Raw genomic sequence first — 26,633 nt, 5'->3', positions numbered from 1 at the left:
AGAGATCCAGGATGCCCTGGAGGAGGGGGAGGATTTAGGAAGAAAGACAAGATTAAGACAATCTCCACAATAAAGAGTTGGGAGAACGAAGGAAAAATAAAAGTGGATCCGGCAGAGGGACCAAGAGGTTTGTGTTTTTGAGGGAGAGGGAGTTGAAGAGGGAGATATGGGGCAGTGGATGGGAGAGGAAGGGGTATCCCGGTAAACTCCATGCCTCCTTCCTGGTGTTCAAACAGTCCAGCGGGGATTTGAGCATGTCGGTTCACAACGTGATGCAGGGAGGAGGCTTGGACAAGGATGTTCTTAGCAGCTTTTTTCGTCATAACTGAAAATATCCACAAACGGGGGAAAGGCTGCACAAAGTGCACTGCGGGCATACAGTGGAGTACCACTCAGTAACACCGAGCCCACACAAGCAGTAACACGGCTGAATCTCGAAGTGCGTGGAATGAAAGAAGCCAGGCACGAAAGTAACCCATGGTGAGAGAAGTCAGAATACTGGTCACTTTGCGGGTAGTCAGGGGTACAGTCGTCCCTCAGTATCTGCAGGGGATTGATTCCTGGACAGCCGCCCACTCCCCACGGATATCAAAAATCCAGGAATGCTCCAGTCCTTTCTATAAAACAGCGCAGTATTGGCATATAACCTACCCACATTCTCCCGTATACTTTAAATCCTCTCTAGATTACTTATAATACCAAACACAATGTAAATGATATGTAAATAGTTGTAAATACAATGTAAATGATATGTAAATAGTAGCCAGTGTGCGGCAAATTCAAGTTTTGCTTTGTGGGAACTCCCTGGAATTTTTTTTTTTTTTTAGTATTTTTGATCCGCAGTTGGTTGAATCCGTGGATGCAGAACCCATGGACATTGAGGGCTGACTGTACTACAAAGGGCGTGAGGCAGCTTGCTGGGGTGATGAAAATGTTTTGTAATCGTGATCTGAGTGGCGGTAAAGGGTGTCTTCATTTACATGAAAAGCCATTGAACAGGGCACTTAAGATTTGTGTATTTTGCTGCACGTAAATTATGCCTCAATTTTTTTAATTATAAAAAAGAAACGCAAGAACTTCAGAGTTACACTGTATACACATTTGACTATCTGCATTTTGCCTAATAAGTTTCAGAGAGAGAAAGAGCTAAAGATACCAATTAAAATAAGGTAGAGGATGCTGCCCGTCACTCCAGACCCTCAAAGAGCCTTTTCTGGAGCGTGGAACTTTTGTCCCCACGTCTGCCTCAGATCCTATGAGCCTCTTGTGGTCTAAACTCCTCCCCCTGAGTACAACTCCAACCTTTAAAGAATCAATCATTTTTTTCTTTTTTCAGAAAAGGGGGTATACATTAGCTAACTGACACTCAGCCGTAATAACAAGAAATCTGTTCTAACATCAAAGCTGAGTGACAGCATAGAACTATGGAGAAATGGTATGATATGGTCTCCAACGTGGCACTTTCCAAAGAATTTTTTCCAGCGGTGATATTGACCATTTACAATCATTGCCTTCTATGCTGATTTTGGAACCCAACCCTTGAGTAAAACATGACTGCACCATAAAGAATTTGAGTAAATTTAGAGATGATTTTTTCTGGTTACTCCTTAGACCCCTGACTATACTCTGAGTCAAGGCTCGTGGATCATGACCTCACAAGCCTGGCGGAGGGTTTCCTCTCATCCCTGCGTCTCCTGCCTACCCTCCAGGAGCTTGAGCTCTGGAGAAGAGGAAGAAAACGCCATCCCCTCTGACGAAGGTGTCCCTGTTGGGACATTCACAAGGCTACTGCCAACCCATTACTTCTCACACTAATGATACATGCTCATTACTATCGATGCCTTTTATTTCTTGGGAAGTGTTTATACTCTTGCAACAGCCTGATAAGTGAAATCATCCAACACCTGGAAATAAGGCAAATAGATAACTGGTGTCCTTCCAAATTCAAATTAGAGTAGTGTCTAACAAGCCCTCCTAAGAGCCAATCTGACACTCGAGGGAAATGTCACTTTGCTTGACTTATTATTTACTATTGATCAGGGCACAGGCTCTGTAAAGGTAGCTGTTAGCTGTTGGAAAACTGATAAGTTGCCACTCATTTTTGTCTAGTAGAGATGCAAATGACTTCTTTCCAATAGAGAAGATAACCCCAACATTATGATTTTATTGCCGAAACATTAACCAGTTTTGTATCTAACTTAGTAATCTTATGAATATTCCAGAATTCTTGTTTTTTTGGTTATTGGTTCTTTTTGTTTTTACTGAATCTTTCTCTCCATATATAGGTATATCTAAATATTTTTTTCACATCCTTCATTGAACTATCTCTGTTCCTTCATTTAAAAGCTACCAAAAAAAATTAACGTGTGCTCACTATGTATTTCTAAACAAATTGTGTATTTAATATTTTGAAAACTATACTTTGAGAAGCCTTTCACAGTATTTGGTTTTTCCTCATGCCAAATCTGCCACTCCCTGTGTGACCTTGGGCAAGTCTTTCTGTCTCTTTTTCTTTAGTTTCTTCATCTGTAAAATGGGAGCAATCAGGCTGACCATTGTGGCTCTGACATTGTATTTCTAACTCCTCCTGCAGAGAAGCAGGACTGACACATACCATCAAAGAAGATGATGCTGGAAGGGACGTTACAGACCAGCCTTCCTGCTTCCTACCACTCCTTCATCTTGAGAAAGTGAAGCTCAGAGAGGTTAGGTAACTTGCTCAAGGTCACACAGATATTATTCATAATAATGACTTATCTTAATGTGGTGTTTGACAGTACAAACTTCCTCATAAATTCATATAATCCCTCGGCAGCCCACTGAGGGGGCTATACCATCCCCATTTTACAGATAAAGAAACTGAGATCCAGAGGAATGATGTGGCTTGTCCAAGATCATGCAGAGATTCTAGCTCCCCTAACCCTCTGAATCCTGGGGAGTAGGAGAGGGGCCGGCAGGAGGAGCTCTGAGCCCCCACCCTTAAACCAGAGCATCCTCACCTGTATACGTCATATATATATATATTGAACATCACACAAGATTGCAAAAGAAAAAGGAGTCCCAAAGTCTTGAAAACCCTGACCCTAAACCATCGTCCTCTGGCCAGGTTCATCAGCCCTCCCTCTTTTCCTCCCCCTTTTCCTCTCTCCCTCCCTCTGGCAAACTTCTCAGGAAAAAAACAAAACCGAACAAAAACAACAACAAAGCCACTGTCGTGGGAAGAAGCAGAAAGACATGGTCAGCCCAGGCCTGAACACACTGGTCTCCAGTCTGGGAAGACAGAGTTGCTCAATCTAAAGAAAAGCATCCTCAGGATCCAAGCTGGCAATGATGAAGTAAGCTGTGCTTACAGGTAGTGAGCACCCTGTCAGTGAGAGTAAGTAAGGCTAGATGATCCATCCAAACGTTAACAGCAATTCTTTAGATGGATTTTTGTCTCTGATCTTTAAATGTTAAGAAAAGCTAATTATTAAGCATCTACCATGTGCCCACTGTTTCCATGTCATTAAAGCTTTATAATAATCTGATGAGGTAGAACCTGTTGTTTCCAATTTATGACTAAAATAACTGAGGCCCCAGGAAGTTAAGTATCTTTCCAAGAGCACGCAGCTAGAAAGTGGCAGTTCTAGAAAGCTGATCACTGAGCCTCATTACTACAGCACTGTTCTGTCTTTGTGCTTTTCTATATTTCCAAGCTTTAGGCAATGAATACATGTTGCTTTCTCAATCGTGAAAGAGTCTTACAAGTTACTGATTTTTTTAAAATGGTTCCTTCCATCCTGGTTTGATGATTCTATGGGTCTCACAGCCCTGCCCAGTACCCTCTCCACCACCCCGATGTTTGCAGACTTGTTCGCAGACATTTTGAGCAGACCTCAGCAAGACTGGGAAATCGAACATTCTCCCCAGCCATAGCTGGTGTTGGGGCGGGGGCAGCAAGGCTGAAGGAGGAAGTCTGACGTCCCAGTCTTGCTGAGGTCTGCTCAAAATGTCCCTCGCTGGCCTCTGGCCGCTGGGGCAATGCTAGGGGGCAGTTCCAGAGAATAAAGAGAAGTGGGAAGGGATGTGAAACTTGGCCATGGGACAGCACCGCCTCTGCTGGGTGTCCCACAGGGGTCCCTGGGAGAAGGACAGGAGTATCCAGTCGTGTTGACGACCAGAGGCAGGTGAGGTCAGTGCCTGAGAGGGAGGGGGCTGTGAAGTTCAGGGAACCAGGGGAGCTGGCCCAGGAGGCCAGACCAGGCAGGGAGGGAGAGAGAGTGCAGAGAGCTAGTTCTGTGCCAGGACAGGGTTGGGGCGGGGGGACTGATTCAGGACCCAGAATGAGTGAGTCGGAGTACGTTAACTCCATGGGCTTGGGGGAAGGTAGGCGGTGATGACACAGACCCAGGAGCTCTAACCAGAGTTCCTAGGTCTGGCTCCCCAAAACACAAGAAGTGGGAAAACGTTGGCGGTGTCAGAACCCAGCAGAGGGGTCCCATAGAGGGGGCAGTGGGTGACAGGCAACCACCTGTCCTCCTGTGGGTGTTGAAAGGGGCCGAGTGTGTTGATAGGGAGCAGACGTGTATGTCAGGTGTTTGTGAAGTCCAGTGTGTATGCGCTGCTCTGCCATCTGGGTGAGAGAGTGTTAATTAAACAGAGCAGGCACTCAATAAATATTTGTTCAATGGAATTGATTGTCTGTAGGAGTACATGACTGTGTGTGTCCAGGTGAGTGAGGGATGGAGTGCGTCTACGTGAGTGTCAGTGTGTGTGTCTGGGACGTGTCGTGGATTTTTGAGCTTGCTTACTGTGTTGTGTAGGTGTGTGACTCACAGCTTCTGACTCGGAGTGTGTAACTATATGGGTGTGCTCAGTTGCATGTGTGAATCTGTGTGAGTTTGTGGTTCTGTGTGCATGTGTGGTTCTGTGTGTTGCAGTAGGGGAGGATATGTCTATACCATTGTGGGGGGATTCAAGTGTGTGAGTTGGGTGTGCATGAGTGTGTGATGTCCAGCCTGCCCAGGCCCTGCTCGTGTCTCCACAGTGGCATCATGGAAGCCCCCTGGGGCTGGCTGGTGATCGGTGTGCTGGCCTTATCCCTGGCCTCTTCAGTGACGGAGGACGTGTGCCGAGCAGAGAACGGAAAGGATGGGGCCAAAGGAATACCCGGCCGCCCTGGGCAGCCAGGCCTCAAGGGGGAGCAAGGGGAGCCGGGTAAGCCTTCCCTCTGGACCCCAGCCCCTTATCCCTGGGCCTGGCCTGGCCTCCAGGGGGGAGGCTCGGGGTGGCACTGACAAACAGGAATCCACCTAGGCCCCCACACGAAGCCCCTCCAGTCTGTGCTGGTCCTGGTCCCAGGAGCCCCTGGTCCCAGGGGCTGAGGCAGGCTAGCCTTCTCCCAGGGCCATGTCCCCAGGCCCCAGGGCCTCTCTGTACCCCCTCCCCCTTACTGCCTGGGTCCTCTTCCTTTGGCCTCACCTTCCTCCTCTGGAGAGTGGGTCACTGCAAGCAATGAATATGAAAGGTCCTGAAGCTGAGCCCAGTCCTTGGTCTTTGTTCAGTTACCAGAAAGATGAATGCCCTAGGCTTTAGACTCAGGAGCCGTTGTCTTGCTGTGTGACCTTGAGCGAATTCCTGACCCTCCCTGAGACTCAAACTCCTCATCTGTAAAATGGAGAAATGACCCCACCTGGCACATAGAGAGGGATCAATTAATAGCAAGTATCCATCTTTTTTGCTGCCAGCTCCCCAACCCCAACTCTGTCCCTGCTTCCCCATTCCTAGTCCCTTCAGGCTTCAGAAACTCTCTCACGTTCTAGAAAAAAAGGCTGGGGGTGAAGGAAAAGGGAGGAGGGCATGACCAGAGGAGCAAAGGAAAGGAAAGTCTCATGTAATCTCCCTGAGCCTCCCAGGCCAGAGCAGAGCAAAAAGGTCTGCATAGACATTTGCAACAATCCTTCCCCAGACTTCTGACCTGTGCTCCCTGAAGCTGAAGAAGTCAAGGTCAGTGGCCTGGCAGGGCGTGGAGTGCATGGCTGTGGGCAGGAGCACCACGGAGAGCCCATGTCCTACTTTTCCCAGAAGTGCCAGTCCACATTTCTGTCCATTAAACAGATAAAGAAGCTAAGGCTCAGAGAGGTTGAGACACTTGCCTGGGGTCACACACAGCCAGTCAGAATCAACGTCTTGATGGCCCAGGCACTCCCCTGTCCTCTATCCCACAGCCGCCCAGGGCCCCAGCCACCTCCTGGAGGACGGCAGGACACTAGACGATCACTCCCAATCTGGCCTTTCCCCCCACAGGGGCCCCTGGCATCTCGACTGGCATCCGTGGCCTTAAAGGAGACCAGGGAGATCCTGGGCCACCTGGAAATCCTGGCAGAATGGGCTATACAGGGCCCAGTGGCCCCATAGGGCCCCCTGGCATCCAAGGGTTGAAGGGCATCAAGGGCAGCCAGGGAGACATCAAGCACCAGCCGCGGCCGGCCTTCTCGGCCGTGAGACGGAACCCTCCGATGCGCGGCAATGTGGTCGTCTTCGACACGGTCATCACCAACGAGGAGAACCCGTACCAGAGCCACTCGGGCGAGTTCATCTGCTCCGTGCCGGGCTACTACTACTTCACCTTCCAGGTGGTGTCTAAGTGGGACATCTGCCTGTCCATCGTGTCCTCTGGGAGGGGCCAGGCCCAGCAATCCCTGGGCTTCTGTGACTCCAACAGCAAGGGACTCTTCCAGGTGGTGTCTGGGGGCACCGTGCTCCGACTACAGCAGGGAGACCGGGTCTGGGTTGAAAAAGACCCTGTTAAGGGCCGCATTTACCAGGGTTCAGAGGCGGACAGCGTCTTCAGTGGCTTCCTCATCTTCCCGTCCACCTGAGCCTGGGAAGGACCCCTCCCCACCGTGACTCTGCTTCCTGCTGTGTGACCCTGGCCCACTCACTCCACCTCTCTGGTGTCTGTGCTCTGCTCTGTAAAGCGGGGGTGCTGTTGCTTTAGCTGCCTGAAGGAAGGTCATTTCTTAGAACTCTTTCTGGAATAAATACCTGAGTCCATGTCCGCTGAGCTTGAAGTTCAGTTGCTACCCTGGGCATTGGGAGGGAGGCTTAAGAATGACACCAGTTATTGAGTGCTTGCTTACAAGGCTGGTCTGTATTTAGTGTTTCATAATGCGTATTTCACAGGTCCTGGGAGCCTCATCGGCCTGGGTTCAAATCCTGGGCCACTATTTACTAGTAGTCCAATTATGTACATTTTATATTATTTCAGTGAACCTCAGTTTCCTTATCTGTAATGTGGGGATGCTGGTGGCATCCACCTCAAAGGGTTGTTTGGAGGATTAAATGACATAATATATGAAAATTGCAGAGGAGTGCCTGGTGCGTAGTAAGGACTATATAAATTTTAGATATAATTATATTTCATTTAATCCTTACAGTTGAGTTCTGAAGTGGGTATTATGACCCTGTTTTACAGATGATGAAACTGAGGCTAGGGGTTGGGGCAAACTTAAAGCCCAAGGTCAGAGTGTAAGGGGAGGAACTGGGATTTGACTCCAAGTGTTACTGATGCCCAAGCCTGTGTGTTTACCTGCTTCCCTCGCCAGCCTCCGCAGCCACATGCCCAGCAAGTGACACATTTCCAACTCTGAACCAGAAAGGCAGGGGCAGGCTCAGCAATTGGTCCAAGGGCTTCTGGAAGTCCTCCCCAAGCGAAGTTTCCTAAGTCCAGCTCTGCACATCTACCGTGGCAGGCATGGAGACTGGGGCTGCTGCCTGCTGGGCATCCCGCCTGGACTGGGGATTGGGAGGACCTGGAATGTTTGGGGTGCATTCCCATGGAGCTTGTCTGGGCGCTGCTCAGAAGCAAGAAGCCCCACTATGTTCTTTGTAAGTGAGGAAAATAAGGAGACTAGAAGTTTAGTCCTGAAAATGTCCAATGCCCTGTGCATTTTCCCAAAGGAAGCCAGTTTCACCCTTGTGCTGCATACTTGCACGTATACACACACACAAACATACACATCACACTCACATGCACACCTCCCGAGATGCACGTGGACCCATGTTCCTGGACCAAGACTCTCTACTCCTCACCCACAAGCCCTCTCCCTGAGACCCTCCGGGCACAGCCCTGAACACACGCCTCCAAACCCAGACATACTCAGGCATGTATGTGTGTCATACCTATGCACCCCCCAACCCCCACCTCAGACACCCAGGTGCCTCCATCAGCCATCAGAAGTGCTGTTGCACACACGTGTCCCAGACACAACCCTGACACACAGCTGTACATGCTCTCCTCTCCCTCTGACATGGGTGTGCCTTAGAAACGCCCGTGTTCTCTCCCACATTGACCTCGGAGTCCTCACACGCCCACAACCCCCACCCCAGGCTCCCACACACACTCAAGACCCTCTCCTGGGGCTGCCTGTCCCGGCCCCAACCCCAGCCTCCGGGGGTCAGGAAGAAAGGAGAGAGGTCCTGCAGCTCCAGGGCAGTGCTGGACTCCTCCAGCCCCTCGGCCCCCTGTGTGTCTCCTCTCTGCCCCAGCTCTCCCATGGCCCATCCAGAACACACATCCACGGACTGGGAAGAGAAATGGATCTGTGAGCACCTACTGTGTGCTGGACATTTCATAACCATCAATGCATTTAATCCCAGCAAAATTGATGAGGACACAGAGGCTTGGAGAAGGGAGACAACTACCCAAGGTCACATTGCCAGAAAGTGGCAGGGCTTGAACTTGAACTAGGTCTGCCTGACCCCAAAGCAGAGGGCTCCATTCATTGCAACAGGTCTCAAAGACTGTCAGGGGTGGAGGCCCCATAAGTGGCGGGAGAGGCCAGGTTCTAGATATGGTGGATGCGGGGCATGCCCCCCTGCTTCTTACCCTAAATTCCACCCATACCCATCCTTCTTGGCCAAGGCAAATCACTGGCCCCTCTGAGAGAAGGGAACGAAACCAGAACCAGGCTGCCCAAGCGGGTGGGGCAGGGGAAGGCTGAGTGCAGGCTGAGGCTGCCACCTGCTGGACAAGCCAGACCCAGGCACGAATGAGGTGAGGACGGAAGACGGGAGCCCTCAGTGCCATCTGGCTGGTCCCCCAACCCCCATAATGCTGTGTCTGTCATTTCTGCTCTTCCCAGCTCTCCACCCACCCGGGAAATTCCAGGGTCAAGTGCATTCATATTCTTGATCTTGTCCCACACGCTGCAGCCCTGTGCCACAGGGTGGAGGGACAGCTGGGGAGACTGAGGCCCTGAGGGTCACACTGCAAGGCAAGGGTGGGGCTCTAAACCCTTGCTCACAGCCCGCACAGATATGCGTTAGCACTGCCCTGCACAGAAACTACCAGAAACCCTCATTTGCAGAGGAGAAATCGACACTCAGGGAGGTCAAAGCACTCACTCCTATGGGTGGCAGGAGTGCATTCAGGGTTGGAATCCTCCACTGCCCATCAGTTCCTCCCTCCCCGGAATCTTCCATGAGGTGAAGAGAGTAGGGGGCCTCTCTCAGCTCTGCCAGCCTGGCTGCGACTGGCAACCCACAATCAGCCTTAATAAGCTCCAAGACCAGAGGCGGGGATGCCAGGGAGGTGAGGGAGGTGGTACTGGCAGAGAAGGTGGAAGCATCAGGGGCCCCAGCAAAGGAAGAGGCACCAACATGCAAACCCTGGGCCTCATCCACCACCCAATATACAGATAAGAAGACTGAGGTCTAGGGGCCAGTGGTTTGCTGAAGGCCTTGGAGCAAGGGAGTGACAGGGCTGGAAGGAGACCCCAAGGCTACTGACTTTGTAGCCAGAGGAATCCGTCCACCACAGCAGGCTTCCTGCCATCAAAGCTTGCCCTTGGTGTCCAACCCCGAGTATAGCAAAAGGGAGAGGGCATATGGAAGTTTCTAGAGTAAGACCTGCCACTTGACAAGTGTATATGAGACTTGTTTCTGGGGGCAGCTAAGCAGAGGGTCTGAGCAAGGCCTTGGACTCAAGAAACCACTCACTATGTGACTCTGAGCAAGGGTTTTCCCCTCTCTGAGCCTCAGTTTCCTCACCTGTGAAGGAGAGGGGTTATAACCTCCCCCTAGGGATCTTGTGAAACAGCTGAGTCTCAGGCCCAGTAAACACCAACAAACAGGGATGGGCGTTAGATGGGCTGACCTTTACTTTAGGGGAAGTCCGGCAGGCACTGGTGTTCACACACACACACACACACAACCTTCATCAGATCCAGGACAGTGGACGTTTCCTCATTTCAGACACTCATGACCTGGAAGTGGGGGGACACAGGGGTGTCACTGTGGTCAGCCTGGCTCAGCACCCAAAAGAAAGTACTGAGTCAGGAAAAATTATGGGAAAGGGGATGTGGTATTGTGGGGGAGGAGGAGGGGAGGGGGCCGTCCAGTCTGCACTGGGCCCTCCTTGCTCTGTCCACTCTGACACGGTGTCCTCCAGCCTTGGCGAGGGGAAGCAGATCTGAGGACACCTCTGGGACCAGACCAGAAACCTCCCACCTGTCCAGGTGAGAGCAAATGGCAGTTTTACCCCCACCACTTTCCTGAAGCATGGCCCCAGGGACCATCTGATTTGTGAGAGGAAGGAGGGTGCCTATCTCTGCTGAACTGGGGGCCTGAGCTTGAGGAAGAGGCCCCACGCTCCATCTGTCATGCGGTCCCAAGGGGCGAGCGGCCTGGGGAAGGGAGGCAGGCTCCTAAGGACTGTGAAGGGTGGGCCCTGGGGAGAAAGAGGGTGAGGAGGGTGGGCAAGGGGCTTGGGGGCCACCTCAACTCTCTCATCATCTACCTCCTTCCGCAGATGGACATGGGGTCCAGCTCCTGGCCCCTCCTTGTACTAAACGTGCTGCTGCTTCTGCTGGCACTGCCACCTGGGGGCCAGGCCGCAGACTGCTATGGGATCCCGGGGATGCCGGGCCTGCCCGGGGCCCCAGGGAAGGATGGGTACGACGGACTGCCGGGGCCCAAGGGTGAACCAGGTGAGTCTGCTGGCCTGATGGGGGGGGTCACCCAGGGCCTGGGGGCAGGGGTCCGAGTGTCCATCCGGGGCTGACCCGGGGAAAGGGAGACAGCAGCTTGACGGCAAAGAGCGTGATCCCTCCAGCCACGCCTGCTCCCAGGGCAGAGTCTTAACTCTTGTGTCGGTCTAGACCGTCTCCCCTAGAGCCCAGACCTCCAGCCTCCCCAGCTCACCTCTCTGCTCCTCAGAGAGCACAGATTCCTCCCCTGATAGTAGGGAGAGAGCAAGAGCACCTGCCAGAAGGTGGCAGAGAGGATCACCGGAGATGGTCCGGGTGAAAACCTTTGGCAAACTCTAAAACACTCTGCTACTGTTTTATTGCAACCCCTCCTCAACTTGCCCTGCAACATGGACCCCTGAGGGGAAGTGGGTGCCCAGCTGGCCAGGGTTCAAATCCCAGTCCCCACCACTTCTCACTGTATGAACTTGCACAAGTTATTTAACCTCCCTGTGCCTCAGTTTCCTCATCTGTAAAATGGAGAGATGGTAATACCTACTGCACAGAGGTGCTGTGATGATTCATGTGATCAAACCTAAAGCAGCACGAACACATGGTAGGTATCAGTAAGTGTGCGCTCTGGTTGTCACTGCTGTTGTCATCTTTGTTTTTGTCAGAGATCTGTGCTCACCCACCTCCCTGGGATTCTGGGTAGTTGGAGGGATGTGGGGCAAGAAGTCAGGATCACAGCCACAGAATCTTCTGTCGGAGAGTCATGGGCAAGAGGGCTGAGGACGTGAACAGGTGTGGTGCTGGGTGAGAGCTGGAGTCTGGGGCTGGCCTTGCCTGTGCGTAGGTGCACATCTGGGGGTGGAGTGTGTCTGGAGCGGCATGGGTAGGGCGGGGGTGGCAGAGGAAGTGGGTGCAGGAGGCCAGGGGAGAGGAATGTCCTTAGGAATTCCCCACTGTCATCTTCCCTCCTGGCAAGACAGTGGAATTGCACCAACATTCCAGACGGAATTCTCCAATTTGTGGTGAGCTGGATGAAGCCCCCAGGTCTATCATTTTTCAGGACCCTCTACTTCACAGCTGCCTCTGGCCATCTCACTGCCCGGGGTAGATGATGGCCACTAATTTTTGAGCTCCCACTTTGTGCCAGGCATAGTTCCAAATGCTCTACATATATTCATCTCATGGGGAAGATAAAATTAACTCTATTTTACCAATGAGAAAACTGAGGCCAAAATCCTATGAAGAAGCAATATACTCCTATTTTACAAATGTCAAAGCTGAGGTTCAGAGAGATTGAGCAGCTTGCTTCAAGTCACACACTGGAATCCTGTCCAACAACCAGAGCCACACCCTTAAGCACCATCCTGCGCTGCCTCTTAAGCCCCTTCCCCACTGCAGTGTCCTGCCCCTCCCAGTCTGTTACTGGAAGATAGCCTGAAGGATGAGGCACAAGTCTGCTCAGCATCACTGACAGCATCATGGGGACCTGACATTACTGAGCACTGCCTATGAGGTGCCGGCACGTGCCTGCTCCCACCCCATGCTTCCAGCGGCTCTGTGGAATCTGTTCTGTTATGCCCTGATCTCAACTGGGCAAACAGAGGCTCTGGGAGGGGAGGTCATCTGCCCAGGATCACGTGGCCTGAAGCCTAGGTCTGCTGGGTTCTGATTCCCCTCTCCTAACCCTGAGACCTATAAAGCTCACAGTTCACAGAGGATCTGTCACAGTAGGTCTGCACAGACACCCACCCTTAGGGAAGTCAGAGGAGGAAGCGCCCACAAAGGCCAGTGAGGGTGGTCAGAGATGGCTTCCTGGAAGAAGAGATGAGCCAGGCCCTAAAAGATGAGTATGGCTTGGACAAGGGGAAAAGAAGCTGAGAGGATCAGATAATCAGGGAGGGAATAAGAATCAGATGCTCTGACTAGGACTCAGCCAGACTTAACTTTGAGTCCTGCCCCCACCTCCTATCGGCTGCATGGCCTTAGGCAAGTCTCTGGCCTCAGATTCCTCATCTGTAACATGAGAAAAGTTGAATTAGGCCAACTGCCACAGAGGCTGAATTTGGCTGAGTGGGGCTGGGGGAGCTGGAGAGAGCACATGCCAAGCTGGCCTGCGTGGTTCCTGCTCACAAAAGGAAACAGATTTTCTGGGGCTCTGAAGCTTATAGAATGTTCTGGACCCTCTTTAAGAAAAATAATACAAAATAAGGATACATTTGATTGAGGGTGTGGTTACACAAATCTATACATGCTACAAAACTGTATTAGAACTACACACACACACACACACACACACATACTGCATGTAAAAGTGGAGCTCTGTGGTCATACTAAGATCAAATTCCTGGTTTTGATTTCATACTTTAGTTATGTAAGATTGGGGAGAACTAGGTAAAGGGTACATGAGCCCTCCATGTCCTTGTGTTTTGTTTTTTTTTTTGCAACTTCCTGTGATTCTGTAATTATTTCAACATAAAAATTTGAAAAACTTATAAAATTATTTAAAGGGCCTTGAGGGGGCCAGTGCAAGTTAATGGGGCCTGAAGCTTAAGTCTTACAAGTTATCTGGGAAATTTGCCTTTGACTAATCTTCTGATTTTTGTCAAGAATAACTAGGAACCTAGACTCCCAGGTGAGGCAGTACCTGAGGACACATACTGTCCATGGGGTGACAGTCATGGCCTCTGGCACACTCTCTGAGATACTGCCCAGCTCTGACACCCTGAGCTGGCTGGTCCAACCCTCTCCGTCACAAATGTGGAAACTGAGGCCAAGAAACAGGGTCAGAGGGCAAGACCATGGGGAGGCAGGACTTGAACCACGGTCTCCCTCCCCTCTGGCCAGCTTATAAGCTTCTCCCTTCCCTCCTACTCTCTGCACACTGCTCCAGAGTGGCTAGGCCATCTGGGAAAGAGATTCCAGAGACCAAATGCTACTGGTATGCCCCCTGGAGGACAGCCCCAGGGTCCCTCTTCCCTGTCCCCTGCCCCATCACTTCCTTCCCACCTGCTCTCTCCCCAGGAGTCCCAGCTACCCCTGGGACACGAGGACCTAAGGGTGAGAAGGGAGATCCCGGCAGACCTGGCTTTCCTGGGAAAAATGGTCCCATGGGAACCCCTGGGCTTCCAGGGGCTCCCGGAGCCATGGGACCCCCTGGGGAGCCAGGTGACGAGGGCAGATACAAGCAGAAGCACCAGTCTGTGTTCACCGTCACACGGGAGACAGTCCAGTTCCCGGGCGCCGGCACCCTGGTCAGGTTCAACAGGGTCATCACCAACCCGCAGGGAGATTATGACACGAGCACCGGCAAGTTCACCTGTAAAGTCCCTGGCCTCTACTACTTTGTCTACCACGCATCGCACACAGCCAACCTGTGCCTGCTGCTGTACCACAACAATGTCAAGATGACCACCTTCTGTGACCACATGTCCAACACCAAGCAGGTCAGCTCGGGCGGCGTGCTGCTGCGGCTGCAGGTGGGCGACCAGGTGTGGCTGGGGGTCAATGACTACAATGGTATGGTGGGCACTGCGGGCTCCGACAGCGTCTTCTCCGGCTTCCTGCTCTTCACTGACTAGGGCGGGCCTGCTCCAGCCCCCTCACGGCCCCCTCTCCCTCAGCAAGATCCCACTATGCCGCATCCTCACTCAGGCCATTCTCACCGCTGGATGGACTCCTCCTTCAGGAAGCCCACCCTGCCTTCCTGCCCCATGACTTTTCTCCCTCCTCTGAGCTCCTTCAGGAATCACTGCTTTGACATTTAACCAACACCTTCTGGGACTGTCATTACTTTTTTCCAAGTCCTGGAAGAGACAGGGAGATATATAAATAAATAATTACATCAACAAATATGCCTGGCTCTGATTCCTCCCTGCCAATTCCTTGAAGAAGCAATTCTCTTCATCTTCCACTTTGCACCTGCCACAGCCATCTGTGGGCTGCAGATTCAGGCATCAAGTTGGTGCTCAGTAAAGCTTGGTGCCAAGGTTGAGATGCTCAGCACCATTTGGCCTTTTGGGAGAGAGATGCTCAAATGTGGCTGAAGGCTGCAAGGGGTCCCCAAGGTGCCGTCTGCTATCACTTGTTTGGGTGAGAGGCACTGCTGTCATTAAAGGCATCCATGCTCACAGGTTAACGGGAGTGTGTTTTAATTCTAAGACCTGTGTTGACTGATGTTGAATTTTGGGGACACCCATGCTGAGAGGGGTGTGGGCTCAGGTGGGCCTAGCACAGAAAAAGCCAAGATGTGCAATGAATTTGTGCTGAATTAATGAGTGAAATGGGGTGAATGAATGAATGAATGTGGGTAAATGAATGTCTAAAAGCAGAGTAAATGAATAAATGAATTTAAAAAATCATAATAGCTAACATGCATTTAGCACTCACTATGCACCAGGCAGCATGCTAACCCATCTATTAAATCATTTAATATTCATAACTATGCTCTAGCTGGGCGTGGGTGGGTGAGGGAGAGTGAGAATCTGATTCCCGGATGTCTGATTCACCCCGAATAACTGAGACTCTGGGAGCCCCCAGGAGATCACCCAAAACCACCGCTGCCCACAAGCCATCAGAGTTTCACTGTGAGGTTCCTGATGGTTGGGCCCAGCTGCCCTAATCTTTGTTGGAGGACCAGGAAGCAGCTATAAGCTGCTGCAATTTCACTGTGCAGATCACGAGAAGGGGTTGACAGTTCAGGTTCAAAAAGGTAAAAAGTGTAAATTTCCTGTGGAGATTGCAGGTCTGGCCTCAGAGCCCAGTGAGACCTGAGGTTCACTCAGGCCAGGGAGAACCACCCCGGCCTGGCTGGGCTCTCAGCTTTGCTCCACAAGGCCCCTCAGAGCTCACAGAGGCACGAGACGGGCTGTAACAGCAGGCGCTCAAGCCCAGCTCTCCAACCACTGCTGTCCACTTTGGTTCCTTTGTTCCCAGAAGAAGCTCACACCTCCATAGCTTTGCCCAAAATGGTCCTTCATTCTGTAGTGCCCCCAGCCCACTCACACAAATCCTCTATCCACCTGGATAATACAACTCAGCTGTCAGGAATCAACACAAAGATCACCTCCTCCATGAAGCCTTCCCTGATTCTCTTATTCATGTCCCCACAGCGCCTTCCACCAACCTGGGCCACAAACCCGTGACTCATTAGAGCCCGGGTTCTCAAATTGAAAGGGGGGAGGGAGGTGCAACAAAATACCTGCAGACTTAGTTACAAAACAAAACAAAACAAAACAAAAAAGACAGATTTCTGGACCCAAGCCTGTTTTATAAAGGTTTGAGGAGGATGGAACTGTGGGTGGGTGGACAGTTTCTAGGTGAAGTCAAAGCATGTGATCCACCAACTGGCTTTCATGCACTTATTTACTTACAGGTCTGCCTCCCCCACTGGACTGTGAGCATCCTTGATGGCAGGACCACTTTGATCCATGCCTGGCGCATAGTAGGGCATGGGAAATATGTCCAATGAGGAGGAGGAAGAAGAGATGAAGACGTACACACACACACACACACACACACACAGAGCATAAACAGAGGCCAGGGCCTAGGAACCCAGCCCGGCTGACAGAGTCTGAGAGCCTCTGGTAGTGACAAGGCTGGGGTCACGGGGCCACTCCACTCACAGCTCACCTCCAGCAAGCACTTAGCAGTCCACCTGGCAATGCCCCAAGTGGTACACCTTTCTTCTCATTTCTCTTGTGTTTAAAAAAATCAGTACCCGTTTATGTAGTTCACGGTGTCAGATCAGAAACCTGTACTTTGGAAACAACCGTTTTTGTGCCATTTTTATTTTCCATAATTGTTTCCGTGTTGTTCTCTCTTTGTCAGGAAAGACAGACTTTTGAAAATGCCAGCTTGTCTGTTGAGCTGAGGAGAGCTGGGGGAAGATTTTTAAGGTGGGCCACAAGGGTGGGACAGGAGCCAGAACAAGGGTCCCCCAAGGGTCAGGGAGCCTCTTTCAGACCACGGGACCTTGAGGGGTCTTAAGGCTTCTTTCTCACCCTTTGTAGGGATGGTTCCTCTCTGTCAGGGATGCAAGCAGCGATTTTAAGGGTGCAAAGACCAGCGGGCTGCCACTCAGGGGCCAAGGCCCAGAGACGCCCAGCTCCTGAGCCTAATCCAGGCACCACTCCTGTGTTATCTAGGCTCCAAGAAACTGGGAAACTGAGGTCAATAAACTTGCCTGAGACCACACAGCTAGAAAGAGGCAGACCTGGGATTCAGACTTGGGAGGGGCTGATTCCAAAGCCCATGCCCTGCCCCCTGCCCCCTGCCCCCAAATCTGCTGTTTTTCTGTTCTTAGGCTCATGTTGCTTCTACCCCAAGTTCAAGCCCAACTTTTCCCATTGTCACCAGCCACTAAATCACTGGAGGCTTGGCTGAGCTCAGAGACCCTTGGGTTTTATCAAACGAGTCTCTTCTTTCCCTGTCACCCATTACAGTAAACTCTTCCATCAGGCAGCATCCACAAGCCCAAAGATTTTCTATCATCTCCAAGCATGAATGTCAAGAAGGCCCTCCTGACCTATGGCAGCTCCTGGGACTTGCCAAGCAACCATCCTTACGCGGGCATCACATTGCCTTGGACGCAGCCTCAGTAAGAGGGCTGATACCCCAGTGCCAGGGATGCCTGGCTCTGAGTCCTGCATCTGCCACTAGCATGAGGTGTGGGCTCCAGCAGCCACTTCTTGTGACATTCATCACAGGAGCAATGAAGCCATTGCGTCATTCAATGTTTAATACCAGTCTACCCCAGTAGAAAAGACGCTCCGTGGGGGCAGGAACCAGGGCTGATTTTCTCTTGGCTATATCTCCAGTGAACACAGAGACTCACGATAAATATTTGTTGAATGGTGACTCTCCCCTCTGGGCCTCGGTTTCCCCATATATAAAAGGAGCGGCATGGGCTCGGTGACCTCCAAGCTCCTCTCCAGCCCTGACTTGCTGTGATTCCAGGATCCACAAGCAACAGGCTCCTGACTGTGCCTATTACCGCCATCAGCTGCAGGCCCTGCTGGAAGCAGAAGAAGGGGTATAAATAAATAATGACCACATTTAAAATTCATTTTTTAGTATTAGGTTATCTTCTGAGAACAGGGCAAGAGCAGGGGTGCAGAATGGAAAGAAAGCAGAAGACATGAGCCCAGAAAGGGGAGGCCTGGGACATGGTATGATATTAACAATTCACATGTGCACTGCACTTTACAGTTTACCCTTCTCTTTCTCCTCCACTATCCCATCAGAGCCCCCTGGTGCCCTGTGCAATCTGTAGAGCAAGTGCAATTATGACCCCATCATAGAGCAGAGGAAATTGGGGCTCCCTTGGGGTCCCTTGGCTGAGATGTGTAGCTGTTAAGTGGCAGAGCTGGAATTTGAATCAAGGTTTCTGACTCCATATCCAGCCCTCAGGCCCGAGGCCAGACACGTTTTCATGCCACTGAGGAACATCTCTGTTCCCTGCAGAAGCTCGTGAGGTCAGGGACTTTGGCAGGCAAGCCCCACGTTGTGGACATTCTCCCGGAACAGCCTGTTCCCCTGCTGAGCTGGTGAAACCAAATTCGCCACCCACCCATCCGCTTTACAGTAAACCCCTCCAGATTGCAGAAATGGGACCTGAAACTGCCTGAAGACAGCAAAACAGGGTGCGAATGGGGTAACAGGGAGGGGGGCTGGCCTGCTGGGCCCCCGGGAGGGGGCTGTCAGGGGAAGGCCCTCTTGTCTCTGGGAAATGGAACTTCTGCTTTGGACTGAGGACGGCCGGCTCCCGGCTCCTGGTCCCACTGCTGCCCAGCCCAGCGGCATCACAGGACGCCAGGTTCCCAGGTGAGGATGGGGCTCAGCACCTGGGGGTACTGAGCAGAGGGTGGTGATTCCCAAAGTATAAGCTGTGCAACCCCTGCCTCAGAGCCAACTGGGGTGATTGGCAGGGAGGATTCCTTGGGCTTAATTCTGGACCTCAGGAATCAAACTCTCTGGGGGTGAGGTTGGGATTCTGTTGCTACCAGAAGACCCCGGTAATGGGGAGGCAGCCTAAACTGGGAGCCACCAGAGTAAAGGCTTGGGGGTCACCCTGCTTCTGCCTCTCAGGTGCTGGTGATCTGGGCCAAGATGCATAACCTCTCTCAACCTGGACCGTTTCCAGGGATAACAGGATCTTTCGGGGGTGCTGGGAGCCCTAAAGGAGATCACCTCAGTCAGGGCCTAGTACACTACCTGGTTCAAGATATATCAGAGGCAGAGGTGACACTGGGACCCAGGTTCCCATGCACCCAGCCCAGCATGTCTCCAACATCTGCCTCCTCTTGTTTCCTCACAGGCTGGTAAGAAGGTTCAGCCTGACCCTTTCAAGGAAGTAGCAGGACTTGCAGGTGCAGCTGCGATTAGTTATCAGTCCTGAGAGAGCTCGGTGCTGTTTGTGGGGGAGGGTGCAGGCTTGGGCACCACACCAGGGATGTTGTCCTTTCCACGTTCCATCACAGGTAATCCTCTGGTAGAACAGTCAGATCGAAATTAACTTTGCCAAAGGCTCAGAGAGGTTAAGGCACTTGCCTGAAGTCATGCAGCAAGGCAGCAACAGAAAGGGAGATCAAAGTCAAGTCGGCCTGTCTCCAAGTTAATTGGACAGGGACCGTTGGGGCTCGAAGGAGATGGCAGGATAGGAGATGCGGGGAGAGGTATGAGGAGCAAGGCTGCTGGCGGTGATGGATGCTGAAGGCAGAGGGGATCAGGCCAGGTGAGTTTTAAGTCCTTAACTGGGTCTGAGATGCAGTGGCCCCTGAAAACTCCCCCCACCCACCTCTGGCGTCCCCCCGAAAACCCCAAGTCTCATCAGGACCCTGCTCCCCTCAACCCCCACCCCACCCCCACCCCCAGCAGCCAGTCAGAGCTCCCTCCACCTGACAGACCTCCTCTCCCTGAGCCCCATCTCCCAAAGGGACCAGATTCTTTTCTACTTTTCCAATCATCCTGCATTATGTCCTGAAACTTGAGGATTCCTGGATGATGCTGATAATAAAAAAAAATAGTTAATATTCATTAAGCATTTCCAATCTTCCAGGCTGTCGTAAGCCCTAACTCATCTTCTTCCCGCCAACCCTGCAAGGTGGAGGTTAGTAATATCCCCACTTCACAGAAGGGGAAACTGTAGCCAGAGAGAAGCCACTTGCCTAAGGCCCATAGCTAAGAATGGCAGAGGCCTAATTTGGACCCGGGCAGTGGTGCTTTCCGGGCCTCTCACCGTTGGTGATTGTTTGCTGCCCAGACAGCTGCAATAATAGTAATGATAAAGGCCTTCAGCATGCTCCGGCCCTGTACCCAGCACTGCTCTAAGTACAGCACATGCTGTAGCTCCTTCTGTTCAGCTGTCTGGCTCCAAAGCCCATGTTTCAACCACCAGGTACAGAGGCATCTTAATGTAACACCCGTGGGGTTTAGATCCAGTGGGAGTGAGTTTGAATCCCAGCCACACCGGGGCTGGGTGACCTTGACTGAGGTTCCTGCCTTCTCTAATGCCCAGTTTCTTCATCTGGAAAATAAGAAGGCAGGAGTGCTTTCTCAGCGGGCTGTTGTAGGGACCAAATTAAATGAGATAATGGCCTGTAAAGCATTTGGCACAGAGCCTGGCACCTGCTAAGTGCCCAACGCACTGATTATTAAAGTTGTCAAATTGTTGTTTTGTAAAATCTCCAGCAAGATAAGCAGGATCGTCCCCGGAGCCACCTGCTCTTGGGAGCCTGACAGAGCCTAAGCCGGTCACACTCACCTGGTCACACTCATCTCTGCAGCCCCCTTTCCTTGGTGCCCAGCACAGCTTCTGGCCTAACTTAGGGGTCTGAGCCGTGAATTGATTAAGACCAGACCGAGGGCCTGAGGCTAATTTTCTGAGCACGTGAACCCAAAATCAGCAGGTTCTTCTGGTCTCAGAAAAGCTCCTTGTGTCACATTCTGGATTGGCAGGGTCTGGCCAAGACCCTGCCAGTAACCAACTCACAGGGTGATTTTTGATCAGTTGTTTTCTCATGTTCCTGCCTCAGTTTCCTCATCTGCAAGATGGGAAAATAATCACAACCCAGTTCCCCAGAGTGCTGTAAGGATGAGATAACAGCCACCACGGATCTGATCTAGAGCTAGAACCCCATGATCTCTCCCATCCATGGCCTCGCCTGGATCCCCACAGTTATTCTGGGAGGTGGGCAGGGACCATTCTGCTCTCCTCTTTTAAGAGCAGGAAACTGCTCAGCCTTTGTGGGCTGAGGGATAATGAGGGAAGACTTCCTGGAGGAAAAAGGCTTTGACCCAAGCCTTGAAGGATGGGGAGAATTTGGATCTGGGTAAAGGCAGAAGGGTCTGCCTTGGTAGGCAATGAGCTTCCCATTACTGAGATGGTACAAGCCATGGATGGAAGAGGCCTTGGCAGAGATGTTACAGAGGAGACTTAACAGTAGGCTGAGGGTTCCTACAGAAGCCTGCTATGGAAGCAGACAGGCAGCCTGAATTCATAAACTCTAATAACTGAGAACACTTGGAAGAAAATTCCAAACCACAGCCATCAAGACCCTGACCCGCCTCTGTCCTCTGTATCCTCCCTTCTCATCCTCAACTTTCCAGCATCTGTGCGGCTTCTAGGCCTTTGCCCTCACTATCTTCTCCTCCTGGATCATTCTTGCTCCAACCCAGTCTGAATCTTCAGGTATCAGTCTAAACATCCCTTCTCAGAGATGCCTCTGTTGTCTAAAAAACTTCCCTAGTGGGAGAACTTCCTTCACAAAACCAGCCAGACCTCCAGGCACCCTTTCATTTCGGTCAGAGGATGAACCACAGTCTATGCCTTGTAAATTGACCTGTTTATCGGCTGTCTTACCCAAGACTGTCAGATCCATGAAGGCAGGGCCCAGACCTGTCTTGTTCATCACTGTATCCTCAGCACTCAGAACAGGGTCTGGTGGATAAAACGCTCAGGGAACACAGGAACAAGTGAAGGAATGAATGAGCAAACCATGGTGGTAACCTGCCATATCTTCTTGTCCCCCGACAGGGAGCTGCTGAGACAGTGCCGTGATGAAGTCCCAGAGGGGCAGCGGCCTGGTACTGCTGCTGCTGCTGCTCCTATGTCTGCTCCCTGTCTCCCCGGCCCAGAGCACCTGCACTGGGCAGCCACGCATCCCTGGCATCCCAGGCATCCCCGGGGCACCAGGTCCTGATGGCAAACCTGGGACCCCAGGGATAAAAGGAGAGAAAGGTACTGTGGACTTTGGGAACAGACTAGAGTCACGGACTGAGGGCCCATCTCCTGCCTCCCAAGTCACAGTTGCCCACCTTAGAAATTGCAAAACACTTGTAAATCCATCAGCTTGCTGAGCCTTCCACAGTAACTTTGCAAGGAAGGAATTCTGATTCCCATTTTACAGATGGGAAAACTGATGTCCAGAAAGGCTACTTACCTACTTACCTGCCCAAGGGAGCCCAGTAAATGTTGAAGCTGAGACCAAACCAGGGCTCTCTTACCACTAAGTCCGCCACAGTCACCCAGTCCTGGGTTACCTCCAGGGTAGGTGGCTTCACTTCTCTGAATTGCTATTTCCTCACCTATAAAATGTGGATAGTGATACTTTTGCAGGGGTGTCACAGGGGGTTCAAATGAGACTTCCCACCCCCTCAAAAAACAAAATCCCTGTAAGATGTAGTTCATGTGTTCATTTAACCACAGCCAACTGTTTTCTTCATATAATCTCATTTAATCCTCGTGATCCCACAAAATATCATCATCCCCATTTTACAGATGAGGAAGCTGAGCCTTGAAGAAAGTGACTCAGTCAAGGTGACACAATTAATAATGGCAGATGTGACATGAGAAGCACATCTGTCTGTCCCCTGAGCCCAGGCTCTCAGCCACTATTCCCAGCCATTCTCCTGGAAAATGTTTTACCTGGTGTTGTGTCCAGCCAAGGAATAGTGGCTGTTTGGAGTGATGGGGTGAGAAGGATTCTAATGCCCACCTCCAGGTTCAGCAAGAAAGAATGACGCAATTGACTAAGGATGTGCGCCATCGGGGAGGGAGTGGAGAGGGACAGCACATGTGCCAAGGACTCCTGATCTCTGCTCCAGGCTTGTGCCTGTATGAGTTGGAGCGGAGGGTGGGCCCAGCACCTTCCTGAGGGAGACACCACTTCTCACCCCTACCGGATCTGTCCTCGTTAACATCAAGCACATCCCAGACTCAGAAAGCTGGGCTGGAGACTCAGAGGCCCTGCCCTATATCCCAGCCTCTTGCCCACAGGTGAGAAGTTGAGGTCCAGAGAAGAGTAGGGACCTCTCCAAGGTTATGGGGCCAGGCTCCCTGTCTCTAAGCCCAGGCTCCTTCCTGGTCCTCAGTGAGCTCTGGCCGCCTCATTTCTCTTGTCTCTGCCTTACCAGGGCTACCAGGGCTACCTGGAGACCGTGGCGAGTTTGGAGAGAAGGGGGATCCAGGATTTCCCGGGATTCCAGGAAAAGTGGGCCCCAAGGGCCCTGTTGGTCCCAAAGGTGCCCCAGGGCCCCCCGGAGCCCGTGGCCCCAAGGGTGAATCAGGAGACTATAAGACCACGCAGAAAATTGCCTTCTCTGCCAAGCGCACCATCAACACCCCCGTGCGGCAGGATCAGGCCATCCGCTTTGACCAAATAATCACCAGCGCCAACAGGAACTACGAGCCTCGAAACGGCAAGTTCACCTGCACGGTGCCTGGCCTCTACTATTTCACCTACCATGCCAGCTCTCGAGGGAACCTGTGCATGAACCTAATCCGGGGCCGGGAGCAGATGCGGAAGGTGGTCACCTTCTGCGACTACGCCCTCAACACCTTCCAGGTCACCACAGGCAGTATCGTCCTCAAGCTGGAGATGGGGGAGAGCGTCTACTTGCAGGCCAACGACAAGAACTCCCTGCTGGGCATCGACGGCGCCAACAGTATCTTCTCTGGGTTCCTGCTCTTTCCAGACACAGAGGCGTGACCTGTGGGGCTGATTCATTCCCTCCCCTGCCAGCCATGCTCACTTTACCCCCAACACTTCCCCTAACCCGGCCAAAGCACACAGTAGGGCTCCATGGGTGTTGCTGAATACATAAGTAAATAAACTTATCAAGGCCAAGGGACAGTGGTCTAATTCAATTCTGTGTTCCAGCACCGGCACATAGTAGGTGCTCAGAAATGCTGCTTGAATGCTGGTTGAATGACTGAACAATGAATGAGTGAATGAATGACCTCTGAAAGCAGAAACTATCTAACTGGAGGTGACTGGAGGGCCAGACTTTGTGTCCAGCTCTGTGCCAGCCACAAAATGGGAGATGGGGAAGGAATATCATCCACTGAGCACCTGCTATACTCCAAGCAGTGGGCTAGACCCTTTCCTCTTTCTCTCATCAATCTTCACACTCACCCCTGGAGATAGGTTGAATCATGCCCAGTTTACAGAGGAGAAAACTGAGGATCAGAAGGGCGAAGGGATCACCCTCAATCCCACAGCCGAGCTGGGATTCAAGGGCAAGTCTGCCCACCGATGACCTGAGACTTCTTTCAAGGCAAAATATCTAAGCCCCTAAAGGGGTTTTCTGTATGTAATGTCACAAACCTCCACCCAAGGGATCAAGGAGTCCTTCTCCAGTACTAACTGCCCTTGGAATCTAGTCCCTTCCCCTTTTGATTCTCCCTCCATGCTCTTCCTTCCAATATCTTCCTAGCCTGGCTCAAGCTCAGCCATCCAGTTAGAACAAATGTCACTCCCCTACTCAGTAACCTTCAGGGGCTCTGCACTGCTGGCTGGACATAGTTCTTGCCCACGAGTCTGGCATTCAAGGCTCTCTATGGATTGGCCTTCCAGTCTCAATCCTTCCTCTCCTGGATGAAGAATATCTCCACTCCAGACCAGCTGAGCCCTGTCTGTCTTCTAGGCAAGATCCATGCTTTCCTGCCCTTACTCTCACTGTTCCCCTTCCACTCTGCCTATCTAACCATCCTTTAAAATCTCACTTAAGCCACACCTTCTTCCTAAAGCTGGACCATTCCAGTCCTCACAGCTCTACTCTGACCTCCTCTAACACGAATTCTTGTTCAAGTCTCAGCACACACTACCTACATCTCTGGCCTTTCACTCATGCTCACCCCGTTTCCCCAGCTAAGCTGTGAGCCCTTTACCCTGCCCATCTCTGAACCCCTCCCAGCCCTGCACCTGCTCTCTGCAGCCCCTCCTATTAGCCCCACCCACCAAGACTCTCAACCAATCCTGACCTGAGGTAGGAGGGCTTTAAGGCACTCCAGCCTATCACACAGGGCCATGGCACCAGTCCAGCCTCCTGCTTGGCTAGCTTGTTTCTCAAGATTCCATTCATTGGGCCCAGCTTCTGCCCCATCTCCTGCGCTTCAGGTCTGGCCCCAACCCAAGATTCTCCAACAGAAACCTGGATGAAGCATTTCCTCCAGGGGCTAGGCCTTCTTTCTGCTATTCAACCCTTTCAGTGCAAACTGTCTGCCTGGTCTTTGAGTCAATAAAAGTAACCACACCACAACTGAGTTAATGGTTAGTGGTTTATGTGCATGAATTCATTCAGTCCCCACCACATTATCCTCATTTTGTAAACAAGAATCTGAGGCTCAGAGAGGGCAGGGGGTTTGCCCAGGGTCACACAGATTCAGGTGCACAGCCAGGATTGGAGCCTGCTTCCGTTTGCCTCAAAACTCTTGCTAAACCTGTAGATATACCACCTCCTTGCCACCCACTCCTGTTGGAATCCCCTTCTCCTGTCCCCCAGGCTCCCACCCGAACTCATGGGACCTCTGGAGTCCATGTTCTCGAGCCTCTGCAGTTGGGTCTGTCTACACAGGGCCACACTTCAACCCAAGGGCAGATCTGGCTGCTGGTGTCGAGCACGTGCTGGGCACCCCAACTTGCTGCAAGGACCCAGGAAAAGGCAGCCGTGGCCAAGAAATCAGTTTGTCTCCAGTGCTGCCTCGACTCACTGGCTTTTCTGCAGGAACGGCGCTGCTCTGACTCCTGACCCAGAAACACTGACCCTGCCGCCTGTCCTCCACCAGACCCACCCACACCCTCACCCGGCCACCAACAGCGCTCTCAACACTGCCCCTTTCATGCCTCCCCCACCCAGCTTCCAGATTCGCCAGAAACCCAGGGCTCTCGCTGCGTGTTCAGCCATGCCCACTGCAATCAAACATACCTTGCTTTACACAAACATTAACTTATCTAAACCCTTCACCTTTGTTGTTTCTCCTTTCCAGCCCGTGAGGCGGGTTCACCTCTGCAGCTCTCCAGGGAGACGTTGGAGTCTCCTCACAGGAACCAGGACCAAGAATAATGGGGGAGCCCAGAAGAGACCTCAGACGGGTCTCAGGACTTTGCCTATCCCATCACTGTTCAGACCTGCCTTTCCCCCTTTGCCCCTTCTCAGAGGGGATGGGGTTGAAACTCAGATCTCCTGGCTGGGCTAGCAGTTGGGCAGGGGAAGGAAGGGACATGGTCTCCTCAGGCCTGTGTCCCTTGACCCTACACCCACCTTGACCCTGACTCCCAACCCTCAACATGCCAGAGCCCTTTTGGCTCCAGGTGACAGAAACCTCCTAGAACCCATTTAGGAGAAAAGGAGGGACTGATCAGGAGAGCCGAGCAGCGTCCTACAGGACCCAGG

The 26,633-nt window shown here is 51.9% G+C and overlaps 3 protein-coding genes across 4 annotated transcripts; all 3 read left to right on the top strand.

The window, feature by feature from the left end:
• Positions 1-4,033: 4,033 nt before the first annotated feature.
• C1QA (complement C1q A chain) lies at positions 4,034-7,039 on the top strand. 2 transcript variants are annotated; one of them, XM_015239570.3, is made up of 3 exons: positions 4,034-4,166; positions 5,027-5,196; positions 6,286-7,039. In XM_015239570.3, the coding sequence occupies exons 2-3, from the start codon at positions 5,034-5,036 to the stop codon at positions 6,858-6,860; spliced, it is 738 nt and encodes a 245-aa protein (XP_015095056.1). In that variant the 5' UTR covers positions 4,034-4,166; positions 5,027-5,033; the 3' UTR covers positions 6,861-7,039. The 2 variants fall into 2 exon arrangements, with proteins under 2 accessions (XP_015095056.1, XP_072831934.1); XM_072975833.1 differs by having other exon boundaries at positions 4,044-4,171.
• Positions 7,040-10,359: 3,320 nt separating this feature from the next.
• Positions 10,360-15,096, top strand: C1QC (complement C1q C chain). The gene is made up of 3 exons (XM_015239591.3): positions 10,360-10,499; positions 10,793-10,970; positions 13,983-15,096. Exons 2-3 carry the CDS (start codon positions 10,793-10,795, stop codon positions 14,537-14,539), a joined length of 735 nt encoding a protein of 244 aa, XP_015095077.1. The 5' UTR covers positions 10,360-10,499; the 3' UTR covers positions 14,540-15,096.
• A 3,533-nt stretch (positions 15,097-18,629) lies between these two features.
• On the top strand, positions 18,630-24,087 carry C1QB (complement C1q B chain). Its single transcript, XM_006196748.4, has 3 exons — positions 18,630-18,782; positions 21,994-22,197; positions 23,373-24,087. The coding sequence occupies exons 2-3, from the start codon at positions 22,017-22,019 to the stop codon at positions 23,945-23,947; spliced, it is 756 nt and encodes a 251-aa protein (XP_006196810.1). The 5' UTR covers positions 18,630-18,782; positions 21,994-22,016; the 3' UTR covers positions 23,948-24,087.
• The last annotated feature ends 2,546 nt before the right edge of the window (positions 24,088-26,633 follow it).

The sequence above is a fragment of the Vicugna pacos genome, chromosome 13, assembly GCF_048564905.1.
Source record: "Vicugna pacos chromosome 13, VicPac4, whole genome shotgun sequence".
Taxonomy (NCBI): Eukaryota; Metazoa; Chordata; class Mammalia; order Artiodactyla; family Camelidae; genus Vicugna; species Vicugna pacos.
Note: the sequence above shows the minus strand (reverse complement) of the source record. Positions and strands in the feature narration are given on the sequence as shown.